We start from the raw sequence: 27,512 nt of genomic DNA, 5'->3' as shown, positions 1-27,512 counted from the left end.
TATACCGGATACCTTAACCTAACTGAATTCAATTTTAAAATAGAAACGTACACCCTTCATTTCACATTATTTCGTTCAGAATTCGATAAGAATAATTCCGTCCTTTCGCGGTGTATATTAGATAACACTGATACTAAAGAGGATCGAGTGAAATTCCATTTGGATATCGATAATCGGTAGCGGTGGAAACCGAATTCCGCTAAGAGCAGCCCGTAATTTATATAGTAGAAAGGGTTTAGCCACACACGTTCCCGCTTGAATAGAATCTACGACACGGTGGAAGCAATAATTTAGAAAGCGATACTACGCGGGTCCCGTAATAAACCTCGTAGCAAATCAATGCCGGGCATTAACGTTTCCGCGCGTGTTAAATCTTGAAATCGTGTCAAGTGTGCGCCGCGGAAGCGCCTGGCCACGAAGATCTCCCCGCAGATAGACACGGCTCGACGGACGGATAACGAAATGTTCCCGCGGTTCTTACCTAGCGTAGGCTATCCGAAAGGAGAAGAAGGTCTGCCCCGTAGACGGTGGAACGTAGACGCATCTGGGGTCCGCGTGTTGCCCCTTGGACGAGACGATGCCCTCAAAGGGTTGGGAGAACGAGAGATGCACGTCCATGTGATCCTTTCCGCACATCACTTCGAGGGACTGTATGGCTGGCATTCCCTCTGGCCTTTCCAGCGGCCAAATGTCGCTGTTGCTACCGACGCTCTTCAAGCCAACCACCTGTGCATTCGAAGAATACATTTTTCCACCTTGAACCCGCGACGACCTCTCTTCCTTTCTCACTGCCTTCAAACGCGAGGGGGGGACAGCCGCGCGAGTGCCTCCTATGAATATCGTTCGACCTCAAAGTTACGAGCCGCGTAAATCACGCGCCATTGCCCGTTCGAGCCATCGCAATCAGATTTATTGCGAGTTTATCGGCTGTTCGAAGCTTACGCTTTGCGTTCGTTGGGCGCGAGCTGATGGGCCCCCGTGTAGCGTTGATCAGACGTCTTAAACTACTCGCGTTCAAGTTATTCTAGTGAGAGTTAGACGTATATAGCTTTATAGTTTTATTTATACGGGGCTGCTATAAAGCCAGATAGCCAGATATCTTGTATAATATCTTGTATATTAATTTTGGAAGAATGTTGGATTATAGATTGATTATAGATTGATATTAGATAATCTTTTGATATTCCTTAAACTGTTCCAAATATCATAGAATAATCATTGTATGATTTATAGAAAATTAATTAAATATCGGCGAACGTAGTTCATCAAATTTTACGATACAGCCCTAACATCGATAGACAGAATTTGATTGAAAAACAGGATAGAAAGAATTGCGGTATGGTTACCTAGATATATAACCGTTAAGAAATTTTTACGATCCTAGTGATGCTCTAATAATCAATACGTTGCAAATATTAGTCGTAAACGAGAAAATGACCAGTTTTGACTTTATTGTTACGTGTAAAATCTTAAGGATCACTAAAACAATTGTGCATGTAATTACTTACATCAGATTTTGTACCAATTAAGAGAAGTGTGCGCGCACAGTGATCGGTCATGTAATTTGCACCGCATTTAATTAATTTGTATCGCGAAAAATATAAAATTAAGCGCGCGATACGATGGCACGGGTGCAACCACTTATCGATGGAAAATATTAATAGAAACTAATTAGCGCACTGGTTAGATTGCATCGTTGCAACGCGTAAAGTTTCTTTTTGCGGAATTCTTGCGTATGTTTTACGAGAATGTGTATATTCTCGAACATTAAGGATGCAGTTAAAGTCCAATAAAATTCCCGGTAACTGTGTTCAAAGATTTAGATTTCCCGATGTGCTGTTACGCCTTTAACAAGATACAGTCGGTCGCAAAAACCAGCAAACACCGACAAGATTCCAAACAAGTGTAAAAAAAAAAGAAAACTGTAGACCTTTAGAAGTTTTATGGGGATTAATTCATTTGTCAATTAAGATTACAACTGCAAATTTACATTTGTATCAACTTGCGCAATTTAAATTGCACTTTCATACACTTCGTATCAAACATAAAATGTTACAAAATCTTATTTTTTATCTTAATTCGTACAAAGTATAGTAGCTATATTTTTGCGACAGACTGTATTTAGAACACGAAATGGCCGCGTCGGTTTCAATCTAAGCGAAATATTCAATATGTGCACAACAGACACTTAACAACTGTTACACGGACGTTCATTGCTCGTCCCGTTCCATGCACAGTGCAATACCGTGTCGTGAATCACGAAGTTATGATCGTGTACACACCTCCTACAAGTCGCCGCTACCATGTACTAGATCAGTCAGGGATGAATCGTGCGGAGGAACGTGCGCAACCCGTGCAATTGTGTTTCGCGAAAAAGTGCAGAAACCCTGAGAACTCCGCTGCCACGTGAAATAAAGAACGAGGACAGTCACGATATTATTGATCGCACGGTCCTACCGCAGACTGCGTTTCCTGGATAAGTCTCTGAATAACGATACTCATCCGGTCGTATCTATAATTTCTCATTTCGCGTATCTTTATTTCCATTCGCGGCCGTGATTATACCATTACGTTCATCGTAAACCACTATTCCACGCCTGTTTCTGGCATTCTTCGATGATCGTAAATTCCACGCGACGAGTCGACGATAAGTATTATAAATCGGCATTCCGTGCATAGAACTTGGATCGAGCCGATGATCCATCGTACTTATTACTCGCACGGAGGACATTGAAAGGGGTGCGACAAATTTTGTTCAGCTGCCAGATGTATTCGAGAATTTTGAAAAGTTGATCACAAGCAAGGAGTGGCTATCGAAAACAATTATTGGAATAAGATTTCGATCGTTATTTTAGAAAGAGTTGAGAGACGGTGCCATAATACATCTGTCGAGGATTATTTGGAGAACGCGAGAAAAGGGGTGCACTTCCTCGAAACCTCACTTGACTCCGTTATCGAGTCAAAAATCGTTCGAGCCTCGTCATTCGCGACGATCGCCCATTTCTTTCTTTTTTTTTTTTCACGCGCACAACAACGCTGCGAGGAGCACGGAACATCGTCGAGTCTCGAGGTAAAGGAATAGTTGGCAGTCGTGCACAGGTCGCGAGAGATTAGGCGTTGCGCTCGTCCCAGGGATTTCCAGAACTGGCGCGCGTTCTTTTTCTGCACCGGCGTTGGGCGTATCTGGCTTCGAACCCGGAGGGTCGCGGAGAACCTCAACGGCGGGTACGGTACGCGAGCGTAGCCGATGGTAGGTGTTCCCTGCGTGTAGGCCGCGGCGCGGCGCGCAATCCTGTAACGGGAGAGGCGTCTTTACCGCTGCATTAACGGTCGCCGTTTTTCGCGCAAGTGAAAACAAGTTTCTGCGCTCTTACAATCGCACTGTTAAATGACAACGTTTCATTAGAAATGATTACGCACCTGGCATACTGTACGCCGCGCGGCTATGTGCGCGTCTACGTGCCGTCGCGAGCGAGCCCCGTTTTTATCGCGGGCATCCGTCCCGCTGTTACGTCCTCGGTTCACGGTCGATGATCGGTAGAATCGACCGTTCGACGCACGTAACGCGCTGCTACCATCCGAGCCGGCGTTTCGTCGATATCGTGGTTATGCAAACGATCAGCGTCGCTGTAATGGCCGTGCTTGTCTCGAGGCCTGGCTCTTTTGATTTATTTAAACGACGGTCGTGGTGGAGAAAGACGCCGGGTTCGTACCTTCGATTGCCACTGTGTGCGTTTAGAGCGGTTCTTCTGTGGCTCGACGTGGGAGAATCTCTACATTGTCGCTCAAACGTACGAGGACACTTGTCAGGTGGTATCGATTCTTATTGTACAGCGTGCTCTGGTGTACTAACGCAAGGTACTTTATTCATGATGACTAACTTTTAAGAATTCTCAGATGTTCTCCAATGAAATGAAGAAAATAAGAATTGATATCGACTAAATATCATTCTGAATACATTAGTGCATCTATTAAATCATTTTCGATAATGTGTATGAATCAGAGAATATGTACCTGACGGGATATTATCAACGACGTGTTAATTCCGCTGTAATTGTATAGCAACGAGATTAGACAGCTCAGACTGTAACAAGATTGCTATTTTGTAGTGCTTATAGCAGTAACGTGTAATCTTAGTTTGCACTATATTACAGCCAGTTAATAACAGGCTAGCAAAATTGTTTTAGAGCAACATTTTACTTAACAAGCATGTACACATACCGAGCAACGCGGATAACTCGCTTTAAAAGTAGTGCTAAAAATTTGTCGAAGTTCCTAATTAAGCGGTATACACCTTGGTTGTTGTTATCATATTTTATGGCGCACACCCATCACTCATTAGAAATTCTAATGACGGATTGCTTTCTAATCCTGAGCAGATATTTATCTATGGGAATACATTATAAGATCGAAGATACGACCTGTGTAATATCGAAATCGCATTCCTCACTATGTTCTAATTGATTGCCATGTAACGACACGAGCGGTTAGACTTTTTCCTCGTTGTTCGTGCTGAAATAAATTATCGAGAAACATATTCTACAGCAATAAAAAAAAAAAGAAAAACAAGCTAAACTTCTAAGAAAACCACGATATCGATGCCCCCGCGTCACGCGGGGCACAAATCAGGGAAAGAACAGGGTAAAATGGAGAACGGCGGCGGAGAATTCAGAATGGCGCGCGATTACTGCGCCCTTCGCTCGGCTATCTATCACAGCGAGACAATGCGTTCGTGCCATCGAACGTCGAAACGAATGGCGAACGATATTTATATTATGCGCCGCGAGCGGAAGCAATTCGCGAGATATAGGCTTTACGATACCACCGCGGTTCGTTACAACGCGCGAGGCCCGAGTGTATCAGTATTCCGAGTTACTCGAACGTGAGGCAGCCCGGTAGGTGAGTTTCCCATCGCGGCTCCTCTGGCGTTCGAATACTAATGCCCGCCTCTCTTACGCCGTGTGTATTCGATTGTGCTCACCGTGACACACGGAAATAGCTTCTCCCCCTTGTGCTCGCTCGGGCGACCCTCTTTTGCTACTTGGCGAACTGCGAGGGACGCCGTCGACTACTTCTTCGCCGTCACGTCCTTTTCGCGCTGGCGCCGATAAAGACCTCGCGACGGTGGCTGCGCCTTCAGCTCGCAAGTTTCTTCTTTGAGACCCGGCGTATTGTCGCGCGCGGACGGCAAAAGGAAGGAGTGAATGGTCCGCGGCGGCACTCTGCGGTACTTCTAACAGTAGTTTATCTCTGATGGATGAATTGCCGATTGGTCGGCTGGATTTTTGTTTGCGATTACAGTGGCCGATCGTCATTTTGTCTGACGTCGGTTTTCAGGTTTAATTGGCAGTCGTCGAGATCGGTGGACGACGTTGGACATTGTTTATCTAGGGATTAATATGGGGGATAATGGCATTTAATACCATTGAATGGATCTGATTAAATTTCTAGAAGAACCGACTCTTTAAGATCACCCAATATCAATTTATCCCTGAAGTATTGAATGTTTCAATTAGATGAAATTAAAATTTCGACGGATTACTGAAACGATAATTAAGACTAGATCCATTGTTCGACTAGCCGAGAAAGTTCATTGCTACCACTCCAGTTCATTGTTTCTACTCCAATTGTTCGAACAGTCCCAAATATTTCTCTGCTCCAATTCCCTGATTTAATTCACCGCAGCCGTTCAATGCGCTCGAAAAAAATCTCAATTACTCGGCTCGGTTTAATTTCCCAAACCGGACTCGATTCAGCTTTTTCTCTCGAAACGTCCAATCAATTCTAACCCGAATATAACGCTTCAATTTCACGCTGAACAATAACATACTGATTGTCGCAACCCCTCGCAGAGTTAAAGGGATGAATTCCACGATCCAACCGCGGTTAAGATCAAACCATCGCCGCTAAGCGATGACCACGATGCTCCTCGGAACTCGCGCAAGAATTCAGCCAGAAAGAGGGGGGCACGGACACGGAAGCGCATTTCCTGCGCGTAACCAGAGATCTCACTGGGGCCAATAGGTTGTGCAGGGGTCCTGAATAACTTTCAGAGGAAACAGATGCGACCGGGGTGGAGGGAGGCAAAGGAAAAGAAGGTCGTAAGACACGCGTAACGGTACCTAGAGTAGGCAGGAATATCCGCTTGCAAGCTGTCGCGTCTCCCGCTGCGTCATCGCATTGTCATCCGGCTATGACGAATTTTTCATTAGCTGCGATTTCGGTACCGAGCGTCCCGATGGAAGAGCCTTCTTTCCGTTCCCCGATGCCGCCAGCCGCCCAGGCTACCGCGCGATTTCTAGTCCCGAACGGTACCTTCGCAGTCCCCCCGGCTACTCGCGCGTCCGTTAGCCTTTAATTGAGGGATCTATGAGCATAGCGGCGCAAACGCCGCTGAAATTATAGCCTATTATCGAAATTGTCGGCCGTTGTTCAGCGTGTTCCAGAGAGAGGTTTAATTGGCCGGCAGAAGGTACGGCCGGCTGGCAGGAGACAATGTGCGAAAACTGGTGTGAACTGCCGGCCGCGGACGGTGTAATTGGTACGGACTCATGCACAGGTATCTCTGGCATGCATGAGCCAGCGTTATTTAATGGTATCCGTAATTCGTTTTTCGCGTTCGCAGTCTGATTACTCACTCTCTTCGTCTACCGTTTCAGCTGTACGCTGGATGTACACGAATTGCCGCTAATTGTGGGTCACCGTCTAATCCAGTCTGCACGATGGGCAGAAATTTTGTCGCGATCGCATGACAGTGGAATTCTCGAAAGGCATTCACGAGATACGAGCATCCGAAGCGCGGCTATCGTGCGTACGATTTCAATTTAATGACCGTAATAATTGTTTATGGATTGTAATAGTCCTGTCGATTCCACTCGCAAGCATTAGAAGCATTATCATTGGCACGCGTAATGGAATTCGAAAGAGATCGTCTTAACTATTTTCGTGTTATCTTTAATGATCCTTGAAGCGTCGATGAGAAGCTTGCACATTGCTGAACAAGTGAGAGAAAATGATTTGTATCGACTATGTTTAATTTTGCAATCGAGCATACGTATGAGTTATAGCTTTCATTATGTTTTCTACATTCTTGGAAGTATCGACATACTTGGTTATTAGAGATTCGAACGGAGAATTGAATGGTAAAAAGGACAGCACCCTCATTTTACGCTTTACACTAACTTTCTCGATCAATGCTCTCTCTTCTCGCGATGGAATTTTCTCCTCTTAAATCTTTGACTAAAATGCGCGCGTTAAAGACTAATCCGCGTCCTGCCTTCATTATTCACCCAACCAAGCTCAATAATCGTTCCTACATACATTACGCGAGAAAGTAGCATACTTTCGGTCGGACGTCGCGCAGCTGCTTCGTTTCTTATTATTTAAACGACTCGATAGCCTCTGAACCGGAAGCTCGGCTACCTTTATCCGACCCGCTTGTACGTGCCCGTTTATCAGAATTGTAATAGGAGTTTCTAAACAAGCGTACCCCATATGTAGCCTCTCTAGACCAACCGTTAGGTAAATATTCTATTAGGTTTTCCACGTGGATTTATTCGCACCATTATCCACGGACAGAATCAAGTACAGAGTCTGACTAATCGTTTCGAACACTTCGTTGGTATTTCGTAATCTTCAAGTAGGCTCGAATCTATGTAGATTCACTCGAGATTGGCTCCAACTGCTCGCGCTTAAGCACTGCCATAAATGTCAGCGGTATCTTCAAACGTGTTTCCACCTTGGGATACCAAGTAGATTCGGCTTCTCGATACTACCTTAAGTACTTTTCGGTAATTTTCTATTTTATCCTCGTATTATAGCTTGCACTACAGAATTGAATGATCGCTCAAAGATAGATTAGATAATAGTAAAAGCAACCCCTTTAGTGGAACAGTATAACTAGTTTTCACTCTTTCTACTTGCACTATTCCATTTCATCGAGAATAGCATTACTTATTCCAACTTCCTTCTACTTTACTCACAACTAGATGCACAGTACAAGAGATTCTCCATCTACTTATCCAAAGCATTAATTTCTGCGATTACGTAGCATCAGAAATGAACTTTTGAGGATCTCGATAACAATCGTATGGATCGCTGAGTACACATCGAACGATTCCACCCCTACCAGCATCGCTCCCTGTTTGCTTATGCTATTAGAGTGTTGTATACACGGTAATTGCTTACCATATAGATCAGCATACGTAGCAACCTCCACACCCCTGGCATCCTGGGGGTCCCAGCCTCTCACGATGAGATACGCTTCCCTGGAACAAAAAGGGCGGACACATTCGGTCGTTAGCGTTCGATTTCAAATTGTTCGCGATCGTATGCAGCCGCGCAGACTGCTGAAGGAGCTCGCAGCCGGATCTATTTTAATTTATCCGACCACCATGGTCTAGCGAGCAAATTAACTGAACATCGTCCGCCAGGTCGCGGTTCGAATCCCAAGGAGGTCTCGGCGCAAAATTGATTCGCCGGGAGAAATCATGGTTATGGGGTTTCGAGCGTACGCGTTCTCGATCCGTTCCGGGGAATCAGGATACGCGTCGTATCGCGATCTAACTCCGATAACCAGGATTTAGGCGGTTTCCTAGCCTATTGTCTATCGGCAGAGGAACTATTTGGTAAACGCGATCGAGCAAAGGTACGCGCAGCTGTTACAAGGGAAATACACGCGCCATTGCTTTTTTTATTATAGTCTGTATTACGGTTATTACTCGTCACAAATTATAACTTTGTCAAACTTTGAAGTGGAATTCTGTATACTTCTTCAATTTTTATATTATTGAATTCTGTACTATCGAATGGTATTTAATATTTTTTTCTCAGTGCAAGGAATTTTAATATCAATTGAATTTTTTAAGATATCACCATATGCTTCATGTGGTTAATAGGAAAGTAGTATCGGTCATAAATCTCGCGTCAATTAAGGTATATAGACATTAGGGAAGCATTGAAATCATCGGATGATGAACGAGCCAACTCCCGCGTAACAGCTATCCGATACTTTATTTTCTTGCCTGTGTATCTATTCTTGATTAGCGTTGACCTACCCGATAATTATCGTTGAACTGCTACATCAATTTATCGCGCGAGATCCGTTCTGCAGATACGCCGATGTGCTGAACGTTGCCTTTAATCGAATGAAAAACAACTATGTTTAAAGGCCAAGAGGTACGAGGCTGTAAACCACGCACGGCAAGTCGGATAATTTATTCGTACAGCCGGGAATAAGATGGCAACGAAAATATACTAGATAACGAAACAATGGAAGATCGTTTTACCTTAGAAACTCCAAGATTCGTTCTACTATTCCTCTTACATATCAGACTGAATTTATCTCATCGTATTCCAAGTTTACCACATCAAATTGGTAAATTTATCTTATCCTCACGACTACTCTTTTACTAATGACTGATGATTGAAGTTGTTTCGAAACACCCACATACACACACGGTGTACCGCATCTTTCGAATGGATTATGGCGTCTTCTTTTATGTGTTACTCCGATTAAAATACCGTTAAAAGAAATGCTTTTTTATTGCAATATTCTATATCTTTGACTGCGTCAATAGCTCATGGTGCACTGGAATCTACTTTAAACTTTGTGTCCGTATCCCATTTAATTAGCCATCTTTTGTTGGCTCGAATAGAGTCGAAACAAAGTTGCTAATGATAAACGACGCGTTACCGGTTCGGCTAGTTCCTCGATGCTGCGATCACGCTTGTATCGTTACTTTTACGAACGATAAATCAACGATTAACCGGAGTGACCGGTACTTCGTCCTGGAACAATATCTCGCTGGACTGCTGCGACTCTTCGGAGTGAAAACAAATAAACGCCAGGAAATGGTGATTACTTAGGGGTGAATTTACTGTTCGTTCATTTGTAATCGCCAGGCTGATCTAATGGATGGTAATAAATAAGTAAAGGAGACGATAATTCCATTCCTGATCGATGAATGCTGATACATTTCAAGCTTTCGTTTCACGCTTGGTAGAACCACACCGTCGTAAATTAGCTGTGTAATCTACAATTAAACATTATTCAAATGTCTCCATCTATGTCGTATCTTTGCAAATTTTATTTCACTCGTTTGTTTGCATTTTGTTGATACGTTGTTATCCCGGCGCCAATGAAGTTAGTAAAAACTGAGGTTCAATTTTCTGCAGGGAGAAAAGTTAAGAGACGTACACCACGTATTCGATCTTCATTCGAACGCGTGAAAGTGTGCTCGAATTAATCACTAGCGTCGCAGTTACCGCGCAGAAGAGGAATGAAATCGGCCCGCTTTATCTGTAATTGTGCGGTAATACACCGGGGCCACCGAGAGATAACCGAACGAGCAAAAGTATACGTTCGAGGGGGTAACCGCTGGACGATCATTAATTCGAATGTTTCCGATTAAACAGGGGAGCACACTGTAATCAAGAAATAATTTTGTCCCGGCGGGGATCGAATAAAATTCTCGTTTCAGACAGTTGACGCGATACAGGTATCCGGGATTAAAAGAGGGAATAAAACCGTTCGCGAGATAAAAATAAAATTAACGATCCCGTACGCGGACCGAACCTGTTCCCCGCGACCATTCATAAAACTCGACGACCGCGACCCGTTTATGGTATATTCGGCGGCCGTGGATCGATCGCCGCCAGTCTAATGGGACTGCTGTCAATGATTTCGCGATTAAATTGTCGCCAGGCCCGGTAATGAGTTCTTGCCGATCGTTGCGTCACCGTTCGGGCACGGGGCGCGAATCACGCCGTTGGCGGAGGCAGATTCGCGGCTCCCCTCGGTCTGCCGTACGGTTTTTTGCCGCGATTCAATGCATCGCCAACGTTTCGATTGACAGCGATCGCCTTACAGTCAGGTTCTCTTAACGACCGTACAGTCGCGGCCGATACGATCGCCTCGAGCGATTTCCGATCCCGGTTTCATCTACGCCCGCGAAGTGTCCCTGTCCGCTTCCTATTCATCAGCGACCGCCGAATCGACGCTTTTTTTCTACCACGGATCGAAGCGTTCTCTCGTCGAGGCAGATTAGTGACCGGCAAACACTACGTCCAGTCTCGCTTTTTTTCTTGCCTCTTTTTCAGTCAGGTACTTCTCACATTTTGCCTACGGGATAGAGTTCTCGAGTATTGGTTCCTTCTCTTTTTTTTTCGTGGAATTCTATTCCGACAAAGGACTGAGCTGTCGAACTTTGAGAACCGTAGTAGATTCTATTTTCTTAGAAATTTAATCTTAGTAATTATAATTTCGTTGGTTTCGCTTGAAATGTTTGTACTTTTCGTTCATCGTTTTCTATTTCGATCTGTGTACCTCGTGGCTGCTCTCGAGACGCTATATAACTACAATCTTTTTTATTCTATACTAACAATGTTGATGCAACGCTTGTCATCTTGAAATCGATGCATTTTCATCGCGTACTGAGTAGATATACAGAGCATCTATTATACAGAGACACCCCAAGTAACTGAGATCCACCCCTTTGTACATCAACAGCAATACTACTCCACGCTATCTTGAAATCAATGATTTCTTGTTCCACGGATAGAAGAAACAGAAGAAAGTATGTCCACAGCTTGGCGTTCATTCAGATTCGAGTGTAGGCGATATTACGTTGTCAATTGTAAAGCCTGCTTCGTGGGGGACGATGCGAGAGGAAGAGCCAGCCGACTGGTGGATGTCCAGGTAAGCACGACGCGGTGGACGTTGATTAAAATTGTGTTTGCTGCTATATGGTACGCATAAGTGGCACGTCAGCAATTACGAGTAATAGCTAAACGTCAGCGACATTCACGAGCCGACGTGTGTGGCCCCTGGTGTATCGGTTGTTGTTGTAACCTGGTGTACCCTGTTTACACGCATACCACGAACACACCGTGTCGTTAAGCATATTTAATCGACGCGGTCGCTTTGTCCGGCAACAGAAAGGGCAGCCATCGCGTACGCATCCATTAAACGCGCATAGAACAATCACCGGCGATTGTTTAATGACTCGTGACTGTAAGCGAAGAAGTATCGTCCTCTGCTTAGTCTTCCGGAACGATAGATCCAAGGTAGACTGGATAGGCACGAGAGTGCCGTAAAATTACGCGAAACCGAGCCGAATGAAGGTTTGGGTAAAAAGTCGGCTGTTTGGTGAGACCGGGTTCCGCTTTGACACGTCGTCTCGCTATTATTTACTTAGGCGCGGCGCAGGAATCTGCTTCTCGACAGCTTCGACGAGGAATTTTCGAGGAAACTTGAACACTGGCTTGTAAATGGTTTCGACACTGCGAGTTGCGTGCCCAGTGCACTGAATTGGATTTACTACGATCGATGCAGGACGAGCGGAAATGGAACGTGAGTTGTTGATATATTGGAGATAAAGGAGCGTTCTCTTAAAGATCGTTTTTGAATAGTTCCGAAATTCGAATTTTCGAAATGAATGGCTTCCCACATCCCCAAGTTCATTCCAGAAGAATAAAGAAAAATTTCGAACCTCTAATTATTTCGATATTTTTTGCGGAAATACAAAAATACCCAGAAAATCAGCTTCGGATCGACCTGTTTCCAGACTGTACCAAACGATATTTATAAGTTCAGACACGCACCAGACCAGATGAAGAGGCAATTCAATCGAAATGTTTGCTACTTTATAAATGTTAATGGGACTGGTCCCGCGAACAGGAAATGTTAATTGACTAATTATAAGGAAGGCATAAAATACTTGGCCTATATACATACATATCCCCCTCAGCCTGGTATTTAAGCGTTACAGCAGGTAAGATTGACACGCAGCAATATCCTTTCGAATTGCATTTAATTGGCGCGGCTATTAAGTAACTCATGGCATAGAAAAGTTACGCCTGCGACTATCGTCCGCCATCGTCCCTCGCTACGATCGCCTCTGTCGTTGATGTTAACCACCGTTGTAACCATTATCGTTAGCGCTGTTATTACTCCGTAACCGCCGCTCTCTCTCCCTCTCGCGCGTTTATCACGCATTACACAGCCAGGAAACGAAGATTCCCTCGCGCTCCTGGCGTCGCGACATGGGAAAATCGACCCTTTAGTGCTCCGTCGATCGTGTTCGCCGTTTAAACGGCCGATCGAGATACCAATCATCCGACGATTGTTCGCGGATGCACGAAGGTTTCGCCCCGCGGTATTCTCACAGCGGATCCCTCTGCAATTATTGTCCCGTGATACGTGAAAAATAGTGGAAAATACTGAAATACCGAGCGTGCATCCGCACGAAACGTGGCTACACGTATCCCTCTTGAGTCGCGCGCGCAGCAGGGCTTCTGGTGAACGTCCCAAGACATTCCTCGAATATCTCCAAATTGGAATGTTAGACGCAGGTAGTAGCGCCACGTGACGCAGGGTTCGTGGCGAAGGGCTCTCTGTGCAGGACTAGGAAAGACTGGTACGAGCGGAGACCTATCATCGATCATTCCTCGGTTATTTAGAAGCCAGTGGTATCCATCTTCTTGCGACTATCGTACTTTTTTGTATTCACTCGAATGTACAACGCGATCCATAATCTTACATAGATCTTGGAATCTACTTAGTTTTTGTTATCATGCTTCCAACAATGTAAGGTAGTTACTTTTTACTTTTCCGTTTGTTTGTAAGAATAACGAGTTTGTTTTTCAACTACTCTGTATCTCTAATTGTTGATAAGCTTCCATGGGAGGATGATTGAAGTAAAGTCTATTTTGAAAACATCACTTGCTCTTTGTATACTATATACGAGGAAGTTCACAGTTCGATGGAGATTTTTAAATCGTTTTAGCCTAGTTGTTTGCAGATCGTGGACGCGGATGAGTCTGGTCAATGGCTCACGCGTGACTGGACCGTCTGCTGAACTGCGAATGCTCCCGTACAATGTGAACGATTTGCTTCACGCACGAACGCTTTGTTGCGCGGTTATGTGCGAGGTGTTTCATTACGCGTGCTCGTAGCTTTAGCATCTTAATCAGAATCTTTGAATTCTTCTGATGTAGAAAGAATTTCGTAGAGTGTTTCTGGTTTCAATTGGTTGACACCTCCTATCTTAATGAAGTTACATTAATTTACATTCATTTTACAGCCATAAAATTATTCACGCGTAGCGTCAAAAATAGTCAGAGTTCACAGTTATTCGATCATGCTAGCGTCTCTCTGTTCGCTCGACGTGTATACACGAGACCTACGAACGACTCGTCTGAATATGAACCCTCTGGTGAACTCCGTGGAGTACACCCCATGCAGCGTGGGTAATTCGTTCCGCGCGTGTGTTTCGTTCGACCCGTGACTGACCAACGGTCCCTCCACAATAAGGACATTTTTGTCCGCCGTGAATAGAATGCCTCCCAGGGCCAGTCAGAACGTTCTAACGGTGTCACCGACTCGCCACTTCTGCCCGGATGGATCCCACGTTAATAATTTCCCCGTGGCATCCTTCCATGGGATCCCGGCTACGTGCTTTCCCAGACGGTTCTCTATTTCATCGGCTCGCCGACGAAACCGGACGCAAGAGCTACGAGAGTAGGCACGCGTGCCGTCGCGCGGTGATTTGTCTTCGCGAATAAACCACGGTACAAATCTCTCGATCGCGTTAGTTACTGCCTCGGTACGGCGCGGCGTGCTCTGACGTTCGTTTTACGTTAAAACGTCGTAAAACTCTCGTTTCATGAGCTCGACAACGAAATACCACAAGTCCAGGGCATCTGTGCCGCGGATCGAAGCTGCCTAGCGTAATTGCGCGCCCCTTAATTGGCAATTTGCTTGTATACTACTGTACTTGATCGTGCTTGTTTGTAGCTTCGTTGATGATCGAAGCTATTCATTTCTACATTTTGTTTCTCAATGCGAACGTTACACCGTATTTGGGTAATATTGAAAGCTAGTACGTAATTTTTGCTTCCTCGCCACGATTTTATGCTGGTAGAGAAAGTATTTCCGTTAAGAGAGGAGAAATAGATTAACCGATGCACTCGAGACGCGTAACGTCCAATTGGGACGTCCGGAAGAGGCGCCGGCCATTTTGGTTCTTGCGCTGCTCGTTCTAAAAACGTTTAACTGGCCGCGCATATTTCGTTCGCCGTTTCTTGCGTTAATACGTTAAATCGTTCGGGTACGGTATTGAAGTTTGTTATTTTCCCGTTGTCGAAACGGCACATATATTAATTTGCCGTAATGGCAATTTACGGCGAAGGGTCTCAGGACATTTATAACTCCGAGCAGAAATGAAGATTGAAGACTTAATGAAGATAGAGATTTATCAACCGTGTACCTAATTTGTGGTCTTTAGCAGTATTTCAACGTCGTTAAAATATGCGTCTCGATACGCGTTCATGTTAATTCGTTATTTTATGCTGGAAATTAACGAGTGATCGATAAGACGGAACGTATTCCCTTCATAATTACCGCGATCTCCAGAAAAGTACGACGGTAGAATCGAACGCGCGGACTTTTCAATACGCGCGATAGAATCGGTTACGCGAAACGTTTCGTGTGAGGAGAAAAAAACTGACGGATCGTTACAATGCCCCCGGCGTCTTCCATACGCGCGCGTGTAATTTCTTAAGCTCTCGTAAGCGGACACGCGCAAATTAACCGCGGAATGCGCGAGCTACACGTGCATCTCGCCGCGGAAAAATTCGCCGATCACTCACAGCCGATGTTGTCGAATCGTGACTGCTGCCGTTAATTCTCTCCACCGTCTACAATTTGTAAATGTCGCCAAAACGAACGGTAACTTATTTGAAAACCGTGAGGGGGTCTAATCGCGGTAAAAGCCAAGTCGGCGGACGTACGCAGCCGCTGATCATCGCTAACGACTTCGGGCAAACTTGTTCCGCGGCAAAAACTCGCTTAGATTCGATGATAAGCGGCGATTAATTATAATCGCGTACAAATGTAAATATCGTGTTTCTCTCTCTTTCTCTCTTTCCACTGTGGTTTTTTCTGTTTCTTTTTTTTTTAGACGACGCCTCCAATGCGCGAGCAGCAATTAGCGGGATGAGAAATGAGAGAATTATTCGGAAGGGTTTTTCTTAATGGACGATTAAGTTGGCCGACCTCGTAAACGTGTTCTTTAAATCTTGCTTAAACGGTACCTTTAAGAAGTTTTGATGAAAACTGTATTTATACCGTGTCGAATGTAATCTTGATGTGGACCCTTAATGTTTCGAGTTGATTGTCGTTCGGACGAACAGTCGGTTTCGCTGTGATGCCGCGTGAAAGGGGTGTCGATTAATACGCGTGCACTCTGGGCTTTGATTCTTTTATAAGAAAGTATTATATCGCGTATTCAACATTACGAAACATATTAGCTTAGATTAAATAATTTTATACATAAATGTAACAGCGTATTATTTAAAGATGTTATAAATAATTCATGTAATTAGTTATGAACGCGTGAATTGGAGGAATCGGAGTAAGATGGTACCTCAAATTATTATTATAATTCTTAATGGGCTGTACTTATCAGCGAATAAAATTTTAATTACCAACAACTTTTTACGATGGACAAAATAACACGATCGTACTGCAGATATTATTAAAGTGAAGCAGCTATCTACAAAAAGTTGTACTCAGGATGTTCATCCCCTAATTTACGCGCGACCTTAATTCCGCGTGGCTTCGTTTTCATTCTCGTCGGAAGAAAATCCATTTCTACATGGTATTTATAAAAATGCAACTTATACAACGCTTAATTCAAATACATAAATAATACATGTCAACCGAGTAATTATACTCCCCTAGCTGTAACAAATTACTTCATTCAATTATATTTTCAACCCTTCACTGCTTTAATGTCTAATTAATTACTTCTTTGGAATTAATCAATTTAAAAAAATTCTACACTATTAATACATGGCATCCTTGGCTGTATTTAAAAAAAATTAAGTGAAAAATTACACAAATGCAACGTCAAAATGTAAACGTTATCGAGACATCGCGATGTCGTTATTAACGCGACTAAAAGCGATCTCGATCGACCAGTTGACAACAAAGTAAAAAATATGTAAAAGTATGATAGATCGACGATTAATCGCTGTCCACGGACGAATCGAACGATCTAAAATGATCGAGGTGACCTTCGTGGTACCCGCTCGTTCGATGACTGCTGCTCGGCGATCTATTGCCTGGCAAATCGTGGAGCGAAAGAGATCGACAGTAAAGGAGAACGCGACGGAGCGAAGAGGTCCGTGCTCGCGGCAACTGAGCGCGTAATTGACTTTACGATCCATTCACCGCGATCGGGATTGGTTATGTTAACATTAACGGTTCACGTGACCCACTGATCGCCGCTGCGGTACAAAGGACGCGACGACAGGCAATTATTGCGTGCGTTACGTCCCCCTGACGTACCGATTGTCTCGATCGTGCATTAGAATGCGGTCGTATTGCGCCATCGCCATCTGCGTCGGAGCGTGAGACGCGGAAACGTTGATTAGAAAATATCAAGGTCGGTTCCGAAAGTAGAGACGCGGGCGAAAGTCTGGTGTCGCGAGATTGCTTCGACAATGGATTTTTTTTATCACGAAACTCTTACTCCGTTGGTAGTCGCGCGGAGGATGCGGGGCGGTATGAAAAACCGCGAGCTGGTCCCGCTATCAAGGCAACCAACCACCTCGAGGTGAAACTTCAGCACGTATCATCATTCTCTGGTAATAGTCACCGTAACCACCAATTGTAGAAGAGCACGCGTAAACTGCTGTCTGCTGGTCGTAAGACATAATCTTGCCGGACCCCATCGAAGATCGCGATGAAGGCACACGATACGACTTGAACGTTGTTGGACATTTACTTGCTTTAATAGCAGGTAATTTCATTGGGAATTTTGTAGAATTGTTTCATGATTGGACGTATCCCGTATTCCCAAGCGATTCAATCTCGTAGTCGTGAGTCAGATGAGGAACATTATCGAGCATTTAGTAGTCGAGCATCGGCGAGCATTTAATACGATAAATCATTCGAAGCATGCAATTAAATAAAATGTAACATCGTTCGTTCTGTGTTTACAACAAAAAATCTAGAGCTCAAAATGATCGATTGCTTGGGTATCTCGATATTGAAAAACAAACAAAAATATTGTTTCTATGATCGATGGTTCGATAGTCCGCGATAATCCGGGGTGGTTGATGGCTGCGGCCTCCGCGTCCGAGGCCTGAAACGCGCGGCACACGCGTTCGACCGTGTGAATGCGTTTCGCGGTGTGCGTTTATGTAAATGCACTCGTACGCACGGTCAGATAAGAGTATCGTGAATGGAAAGTCCGACGATACACGCGTCCCGGTGCCTGACGAGTCACCGTTCCACGGCCGCGGCTGAGGGTAATTAACGCGCGGACATCGCATTACGAAGTCGCGGCTGCCGCGAACCCGTTACCACCGTTACCGTCAGGTGTTCTCGAGGACCGCGTGTCCTTCCCCTATCAATGGCCCGCGTATCGATTCGATTCGCGTGCACGCCGGAAGACGGAGAAAGAGCCATCGAGGTAGAGAGCGTTCGCATGTTCGCGCGGAAGTAGGTTCATTGTGGAGAGCCAAGGATTTACGATTACGAGGCTTGTATCATAATACACGCGATGTAGGCTACGTCTCTCGTACAGAGGATGGAAAGCTCCTGAGCATCTGGAACGCGTTAAGCGTAATAAGCATAAGAAGACCGCGGCCATCGAGAGGCTGCGTCGATCTACAAGGTGTGAAAAGAGCAATGGACGCGGATTTTCTCGCGTCGTTCCACGGTTACAGAGTTTTAGATCGTCGGTAACAAGAGGAAAAATAAATAATCCCATTCTTTGTACATTTAGGTACACTTTCTCGAACTTTGGTGTGCTCGAGTGTCTCTTCGCGACGCTCTTTACATGGGAACATTTTTGCAGGGTGCGAACGAGGAGTGTCTGGACCAAATAAATGAGCGAAGTGCGAATGGAAAACGCTTGGACCGCGTGACGATTTGTTTGAGCGAGAATGCACGCGGAACGAGACCGGATGTGCGACCTTGGATATTTAAGAATCGATACGCGAACGAGAATCCGTGGCTAAGATCGGCTGAAACTAATTTTTCTGTTCAACTTCTGTGAAATTCCACTCTCCATGGGAGAGGAAAAAGTCTCATAGGAAGCGTACATCGCACACGCTCCGTGTTTCCGCAATAAATCATTAAGCTTTTCGCACGAATGAGATTGTGCGAGTTGTACGCAGAGAGAATGAGGTACTAATTAGTTGAACAACCACGCAAATCAGCGAGCACTATAGCCTTCGAGTGCATACAGTTATACACAAGTAGTTTACTATGAAAAACGGCATTATTCCTCTCCCTTTGTCCATAATTTCCATCTGTTGTATCCTTCAATTTTTTCGAACTTCTTAAAACCCTAGGAGAATAAGTCACAATATTCAGAGAACGAAACAAATTTGATATTAATTTCAATTCCATTTCTTCTTAGTCGTGTCTGCATAAAAAAGAAAAAATTAAGCCTCTATACGTACACCAGGACTGTTCCTCTCTCTTTGTTCATAATTTCCATCTGTTGTATCCTTAAATTTTTTCGAACTTTTTAAAACCCTAGGATAATAAGTCGCAATATTCAGAGGACGAAACAAATTTGAAATTAATTTCAATTCCATTCCTTCTTAGTCGCGTCCGCATGAAAAGGAGAAAAATTAAGCCCCCATACATACACGAGGACATGATTTGAGACGACATCGCGGTTCGTTCCCTTCTTTCATCGGCACGGTGGCAGACGAAGGCTGAAAACCGTCCGATCATCCGTTGAAATTCAAAATTGCACGGTCCGAAGACTCCTAAGAGCGTCTCTCTCCTCGACGAGTTCCCAATCGTTCACCGCAAAACCGACAACTGTCGCGGACCGTCATTATCCTCGTTCAGTCTGGCCACGGAGGCCAGGAACACCGGAGTAACTGGGTCAATGTTCCGACGCGCCACGCTGCTCCGTTTCCGCGCGCGAGGTCCCCGCGCGTTAATCCGCCCGCTGTTACGTACCAACGTGCACGCGCGCATCCACCTGTGCACTTTTTTTTCCGCTCATCCGTCCGGCGGCGAGTTCGTTAGAAATTTAATGAGAGTATCCACGGGCTAGTCCGGTAACGAGCGTCGAATCGCATACGCGTAACGCGCAGGAGGCGCGCGCTCGCCCGGGGACCGCGTCGCGCGCGCCTCGCCGTTTGAAATTGTTTCACTGTGCCGGTTGCGAGCGCGGATACCGTGTCAAATGAACGCAATACCGCGTCCGGATAATGGATAATGGCACGAATCTACGCCGATACCGGTTTTCACGGTACAGTACCGCGCAAAACTCTTTGGCCACCTATCGAGCGACGATTATCTTCCATCACGGGTGGATTTTTGTAGAAACCTGGCTTAGATCTCTATTAGTCAGTCGCCATTTTGGTCTCAACTTTGGTCTTCTCTTTATCTAGTTCTACCGTCTCGCAGACTTTAAGTAATACTTTAGATAGTTCTATGCGAGTAATGTATACTTCGGTATGTGGGTCATTTTTGTTTATTTCAGAACTTTTACAAAACCAGATGAGATAATTAAATAAATTTTTCGAAGCTTAGTTTCATGCAATAGTGTATGGAGGGCGTTGTTGTACTATTTAAAATGTGGAAAGTGGTATGATGTGTTTTCTATATTTAAGCGTCTTTATATTGAACTAGGCTGATATATTATGTTTATGAATTAATATTTGTTGAACGAACATCTGATCGAATTGAAGTCTGAATTTATTAACTTGCCGTTTGATAATAAATTGAGGGTTTTTACTCGCTACATCTTTGCTCGTCGCTCGAAAGGAATTTCGCTCAACACAGGAACGCAAGTGGCGTTAAGATTTTTGCACAGTATTGTAGGATAACACGCGCTCGTTCGTTCGAAACCATCCGTTGTAAACGATACGTATACGTAACTCCGCTCCGATTACGCTACCGGCCACTATTTGCGACCCTGGATGCGTAAAGTGTTATAGGCTACATCAACCATCAACGTCGCTGGACCAGAATGTGATAACGTTCGCGATGGAGAGATATCTGCACCGCAATTCCGCGGGAAATAGGCGATCGACAATCGATATCGCGCGTGTTCGAGCGCGTGGCGCCGCGGGAATTTTAAAAGCTGCGGAATTTACGGTTTTAGACGGCGCTCCAGCGTGCTTCGCGTCGAATACTCGCGAACCTCTTCTCTTTCTAACAGTTGTAGATAATTCAAGTTTGTTGAGAGATCAGGTGTAATACTTTAAATTGTTGTGATACTTTCCATTCGAGTGAATGCAAAACCAGTTCAAACTACGAGCAAACTGGAATCCAACCTGCATTTACAGATACCTAGTCTCCCATTCGCTTTTCCATATATGTACGCCTACGTCGCTCGTCTGTCAAACCGTTTATCACCACACAGCAAAAGGTACAAAATTGTATATTGAATCACAATTCGAGCGCTTGTGGTTAAGATAAAGAAAATTCTAAAAGTGGGATTAGTCAAACATACGGATCACAAATATGTTAAGCGATACGCGATGAAATTGGTGACGCGAAATTCAAATTACAAGCTGCAGCCACATCATCTTGATCCACATGTCTTAACTCACACGTATTCGCTTGTACACAGGACACCCTTGCAAGCGTGAAAATTCGAGTAGTGGTCGTTAGCATTGGTACCTGAAGGGGAGGTTTTCCGCGCGGCGGAAATTCGCACGAAACGGTATTCGTTCTGGTTTTTCGTTGTCCACGGAGTAGACAAAAGTGACCGTATGGTAATATTACTTTACGAGTGAAATTACGCCGGCAGAACGAATGCAAAGTTATGTCGGGCGTAATCCCGATGCCACGGCCCCGCGAGGTTAAATGCCCCCGTGGAACGTACGGATTAGTGCTCGGTACCTAACGTAATCGTATGCCTGGTGAATATTTCATGAAGCGCGGAAAAAAGAGATGACACCTGTTCGAAAACCGTTAGCGTACTCCTTTTGCCCGCCAACGACGGGGCGGCGACAGCGAAACGGACGCTCGCCGACTTATTTCGATGCAAATTTTCAAAAGAATGCGCGGCGCGGGTAAATATCGGGAAGCGGTCGCGCGCGCGCGCGCGCGCACGCGTGTGCGTCCTGCGCCACGGCTATATACGGTACTGTGCGAACGCCTCGAATCGGCCGATCGAAAAATCTTTTGTTACTTTCCTACGCGGGTTCACCAGCGGTTGCATTGTCTTAACCCCTTCGCCTTGCTGCACGACTTTGCGCGTTCCTCTTCCATTTTAGAAGAAACAGAGGCGAACCCTATTTATTGTCCAACCGCGGAACGTGGACGGAGTGAAACGTCCTCGTGAATGTGAACGACACGTGGAATGTGTCCAGAAATAAATGGACAGAATCATTTCTTGGCTTTGCGATTAAATTGATAGACGCGTGTTATTTAATCGGTTGACAAGGTTCGTAATTTTAGCAGAAGACAGTTCGAGGAATGGGTTGACGAACTTAACGACGCTCTAAAAATGGAAGCGATTCGTGAGTGGTATTTTCGACGTTTACGTTATTAGAAGCGTTCCTGTTTAGCGACTTTTATTTTCGTGGACAGAATCGGAAATGAACTTTTTAACGAAGAATATATTTGGAAGGTGAAGCTCGCATGATTATGCTACACATTGAAAATGTCAAGTGACTCGAAACGAGACGCTCGTTCTCGTTTCAAGTTGAAAGTGCTTGGGCACGTTTGGGCGACCGGAGGAGAAGGTTCATTAATAAGAAGATTTTTTGCCCGCCTACTTGAAACATATTGGCACTTACGGGTCGATTGCGAATAATAAAGCTGCTATTATTTCAGAGATCATTGCCGTTACTTTGCGAAGGAACGATACAAGCGAAACATTTACATTTCTCCAATTGTCCCTCGATCTCCTCGAACTACTACCGTCACTGCTTCATTACTCGGCTGGAATTTTAATGTCGATTTTATTCAATGTGCTGTTTCAATTGAGTCGACTAACCGTAACCTTTCATTACACGCGTCTTAAATTGTAACGTAAATCGCGACTGGTAAATTTGATAGAATTTTAATTTGAAAATTTGTTGCAAGTATCTGCAAGGATATTTTCGAACCCCAAGGCGAGTATCTGCGCACTTTGTGCCACGTGTATAAATTTGGAATGCAGGAATGTTGAAATTACAGTCGCAAAATGAAATTATCACCGCCTATAATTAGTGTGTCAAAGTGTTTATAAAAAGAAAACACTCCCATGATTCAAAATGCACCCTCTATCTTCTCCAATGTACTCGTAAAAACTTCGAATCCAGTTCCCTCAAGTTGCAATCAACTGAAAAGCATCGCCTGCATTTTTTTAAATATTAGTAAATCGTCGTGAAACAGTTAAACTCTATCTCATCGCAAACGAAAATGACTGAAAATATGGATCGCGAAAGAAAGACGAGATCGATGGATTGGAATTTCCGTAGCTACAGCTCGCAGGTGTAGGCAGGTGTGTGGTGTTCTTTTGCTTATGCATGCACGTATATTCGGAGCCGGTCCGCGTATCAAGTGAACCTGAATTGGCCTCCCTAGTCGGTCTCCTTTGGAGGATCGCATAATAGCTTGGTAGCCCGAATTTACATCGTAAAACGTGTCCGTGGAGCGTTGACTCGTCGAGGTTATGCGGCATTCGGCTGTTCGCGCGACCTGTTCGCTGGAATTACACGGCTCGTTAACGGCGAAGACAATGTCGTTTACTGGTCGCAATATTGTTACGTTGATCGTCGAATCGCGGAGGTGTTACGTCACGTGCTGACGCACCAGGACGCGTCAGTCGCGTCAGAATTTGGAAATCGCGATCATTGCAAGTATCCGATTAGATTGAGTATATGGCTAGATTTTTCTTTAATTTGGTTACCTCGATAACCATCACAGTTAGAGATTAATATTCTCAATATACTAGATTTTAGGAAAACGCGAGAGAGTTGAACGAGTGTAACCTTCTTCGCGACGGAGTCGTTCATACGTAGCTACTTTTCTCTTGGTTTAAAAAACGCGACTCTGACGATTTCCATCTTAAAAATCTCGATCGTCGCGCGACCAAACGTGCTCAGCCGTGTTCTAATAAGCGTCTCACCACCGAATGGTACGGCTCGGATGATTGGCAGTGGCGAACGACATCCGTAACAATGTTGACGGTAGACGCAGCAAACGGTTGAGCGTTCGTCGGACCGCTAACCGGAATGCGCTAACTCCTCGGCGTCTCGGGGGCCCCGCGAAGCGGAGTTGGGCGCTCGACTCCGACGAAGAACAGGAGGAAGAGAGAGCTCAATGCCTGGGAAGAGGAGACGCGTACGGCGTGCGAGAAGGAGCGACTCGTCGAGGGAATGAAAGAGGGAAAGAGGGAGACGGAATGAGAGAGAAAGAGAGAGAAAGAGAGAGAAGACGAAAAAAGAGAGGAGAGTGGAACAGAGGCCCGCGGGAATGGAGCCTCGGTGCTCGCGATTGAAGAAGATGGCAAATGGGCGCGAGGAAGAGGCTGGAAGGGAGCGAGGAAGATGGACGGTCCCGGAGCACGTGGAGATTCGAAGCACATTGCGCCCAGGATCAGCGGCACGAAAATTTGGTGAGGCCTCCTTGCCTGCGGACCGACCACATTCCCTCCCCACCCGATTTCCTCGTACGAGAACCTTATCCGCCTGGCTGTTTCGCCGTGGTCCGTTCTATCCGCGTGCGCGTTTACATCGACAGCCGGATCATCGGCCCGGTTTGCATTAACTGTCGCAACCGCGCGGTCCACCGGCTTGAATGGGAAGCCCGTTAAGCGAAAACGAACACGGGGCCCGTGAAACGACGCCTCGTCGGAGTTACGCGAGAGATCGAACCGTTGACGTCTCGTCTGTCGCGCGGATGAATTAACCGGAGGATCGTTCAGCGGAAACGAGACGAGACGAGACGAGACGAGACCATTCGCTCCATTTTCTGTAATGGTGAAACTGGTCCCGAGGTTGTTCTCGGGTAGTATACGCGAAACGGTAGATGGATCGGTTACGAATGATGACGAGGCTCACCTACCTAGCGATCACGGAGTGCGTGCGGAGTCGCCACGTGTTAGCTGCAGCTTAGCGGCTTCTCGTGCCGCATCCCGGCAGCCGCGTTGTCGCCTTATCAACCCCTGGACCGTTCGATGCGTGGCTGCTCCTCGGTTTACCCTTGCCTGGTCCCGTCACGTTCGCATCAAGTCGTTAGCTGATGTCCGTGTTTCTCGCGTGCTCGCGCGTACCAGATCGCGTTCCTCGGTAGGGATCGCGGCGAGGCCCCGGCTCACTCAAACACAATTTATCACCGATACCCCCGTGACTCTTCTGACCGGCGGCGACGTCTACATCGGCGAGAATCGCGATCGTCGCGTGATTACGGGCCGACGATCGGCTCCGACTGGCGCACCGCAAATTGGGCCGGACGATCCGATCCGTGATTATTCATGCGGCTCGCTCGACGATCGTCCCGTGGGGAAGGATCACCAGGTGTCCGCGGAACGAGACTGCTCCTTTACGGCGAAATCGTCCAAGGGATAATAGACCGCGCGCGCGTACCGGGGGGCCCACTTCGCGAGAGAGAACGAAAATCAAACTCCCGTTCGAGCGTAGCTGATGCAACTGGGCATCGATAACGGCAGTAGTACCAGTAACGGCAACGACAAGTAGTGTATCCGCCAAAAGGTCCGCGACGTACGTTCGTCAATTTGTCCTCTCCTCCACTGGCTACTACCACCACCTTTCCCTCTCTCCTTCTTCCACCCTCTGTCTCGTTCTCGTTCTTTCTCCCTTTCTCTATCCCTCCACTACGAAAGAATGCGCAACCACACTGGTTTACGGTTCCGTTCGCGACGAAGATGTTCTGCGGACTGATAACCTGCCGTCTACTTACCTCCGGCGAGCGCCCCTAACGCGCCGAACTCCAACTCCCTGGCACGACAGGTGCTCCGAAGTAGGAGTGGGAATAAGAGGATGGTCCCGCGGAGGGGACAGGGATAACCTACTCGCAGCAGCGGCAGAGGTAGCTTGGCGGCAGCGGCGGCGGCGGCGGCGGTGGCGGCGGCGGCGGTGGCGGTGGCGGCGGCGGCGGCGGCGGTGGTGGCTCTTTGCCTCGATTGTACACGCATCGCACGCGAGAGGCAGAGAACGATCGACGAAGAGAGGAGGAGAGACGATCGTGGTGGATAAAGAGGGGGAGGTTTGGGAAGGAGAGGGATGAGAAAGGTGGAAGAGAGAGAGAGAGGATGAGGGAGAGACGCGGAGAGCTGGACGACGACGGCGGCGGCGGCGGCGGCGGCAGGCCGTGCAACCAGCACCGAGCAGACCGAGAAGAGAAGAGGGCAACGACACCGCATCGCGGGTCGGTGGGCTTCGACACATTTACCGAAAACTACATCGTCACCACCGCCACCGCCACCGATGCCGCCGGTGCGCTGTTCGGATTCTCCGAATCCCTCGATAATTGATCGATCGTTCGACACCCGGCCAGGCTACTACGCGATAGATGGAATTTCGACGTTACCCCTTTAACGTGCTATTTATTCGCGTTAGCGGGCTGCAGGCGAACGGATGAGCTGGCAAGAACTGGACGCAGGTGTGGAAGTCGGTTTCGAGATGACACTAGGTGGAAGATCGAGCGCTGACCTACAGTCCGCGATACTCTAGTCGGAAGATGATGCTTCTAAATGATTTTTTTGGTTGCAATGTTTGGTTATGCATTTTAGGTGGACGCGGTGTTTAGAATTGCGTTCGTGGTTTTAGGGCTAAGGTACTCGGCTGCGGTGCTTCTGGTTGGTGGAAGGAATTTTTTTTATCATAATGTGACTCTTTCTTTACAATGTTACACTTTATTGTGAAAATACTGCTCCCGCATTGGAAATAAATGAGTTTTCGCATTGTTGTATGTCACCCTCCTCTACCTGCTCGCCTCAAAAATGCATAAAAAATAATTGATGCAGAGGTTGTTAAATCGAGATGTTCCTTGTATAAACGTTTAATTAGTTTTCTTGCGCGTTAACAATTGGATTAACATTATTAGCCACAATGTTGTACGTGAAATGGTCGTGTGGAATTCGAATGAAACGTTTTGTTATATAAATTAACCGATTTTTACGAAAGTATTTTTTTGGTACCTTTAACGAGCAACGTCCTATCAGTCGTGGAGCGATATTAACAGCCCGTCTGGCCCGCATTTCGAATAAAACTTTCCGAATAATTGTTACAAAGTGCTTTCACTCTCGTTTAAAAGCACTCTGCAGCCAGCATGGTATTTTCGAGAGATATACTTTACTTTCTTTTCAAGTGATGCTCTCGCAACATACTTTGCTATTTCCCTTTGGCGCGCAACGGATGTACGTACACGTTACACTTTTGGTTACATTTTTTGGCTCGGTCCGTTTGCTACGAATCTCTCAGATTTCAGTTCACGCGTTAAACCATACAGCCCATTGCTGGAGAATTCTGTTTGTCACTTACTCTGAATTCTTTCGGCTTTCTTTGAACCG

The 27,512-nt window shown here is 45.9% G+C and overlaps 1 protein-coding gene across 2 annotated transcripts in view; it reads right to left on the bottom strand.

The window, feature by feature from the left end:
• Positions 1-25,933, bottom strand: part of M (zona pellucida domain-containing protein miniature) — a 29,056-nt gene extending 3,123 nt beyond the window's left edge. Inside the window, exons 1-3 of one of the 2 annotated variants that reach the window (XM_076902539.1) lie at positions 25,901-25,933; positions 8,188-8,267; positions 482-726 (exon numbers count right to left, since the gene is read on the bottom strand). In XM_076902539.1, the coding sequence (XP_076758654.1) occupies positions 482-726; positions 8,188-8,229 (287 nt within the window). In that variant the 5' untranslated portion in view covers positions 8,230-8,267; positions 25,901-25,933. Of the gene's footprint in view, positions 1-481; positions 727-8,187; positions 8,268-25,045; positions 25,157-25,900 lie in introns of those variants that run through there. The other variant, XM_076902538.1, reaches the window with a different exon arrangement.
• Between the last annotated feature and the right edge of the window lie 1,579 nt (positions 25,934-27,512).

This window comes from Xylocopa sonorina, chromosome 10, assembly GCF_050948175.1.
Source record: "Xylocopa sonorina isolate GNS202 chromosome 10, iyXylSono1_principal, whole genome shotgun sequence".
Classification (NCBI taxonomy): domain Eukaryota; kingdom Metazoa; phylum Arthropoda; class Insecta; order Hymenoptera; family Apidae; genus Xylocopa; species Xylocopa sonorina.
Note: the sequence above shows the minus strand (reverse complement) of the source record. Positions and strands in the feature narration are given on the sequence as shown.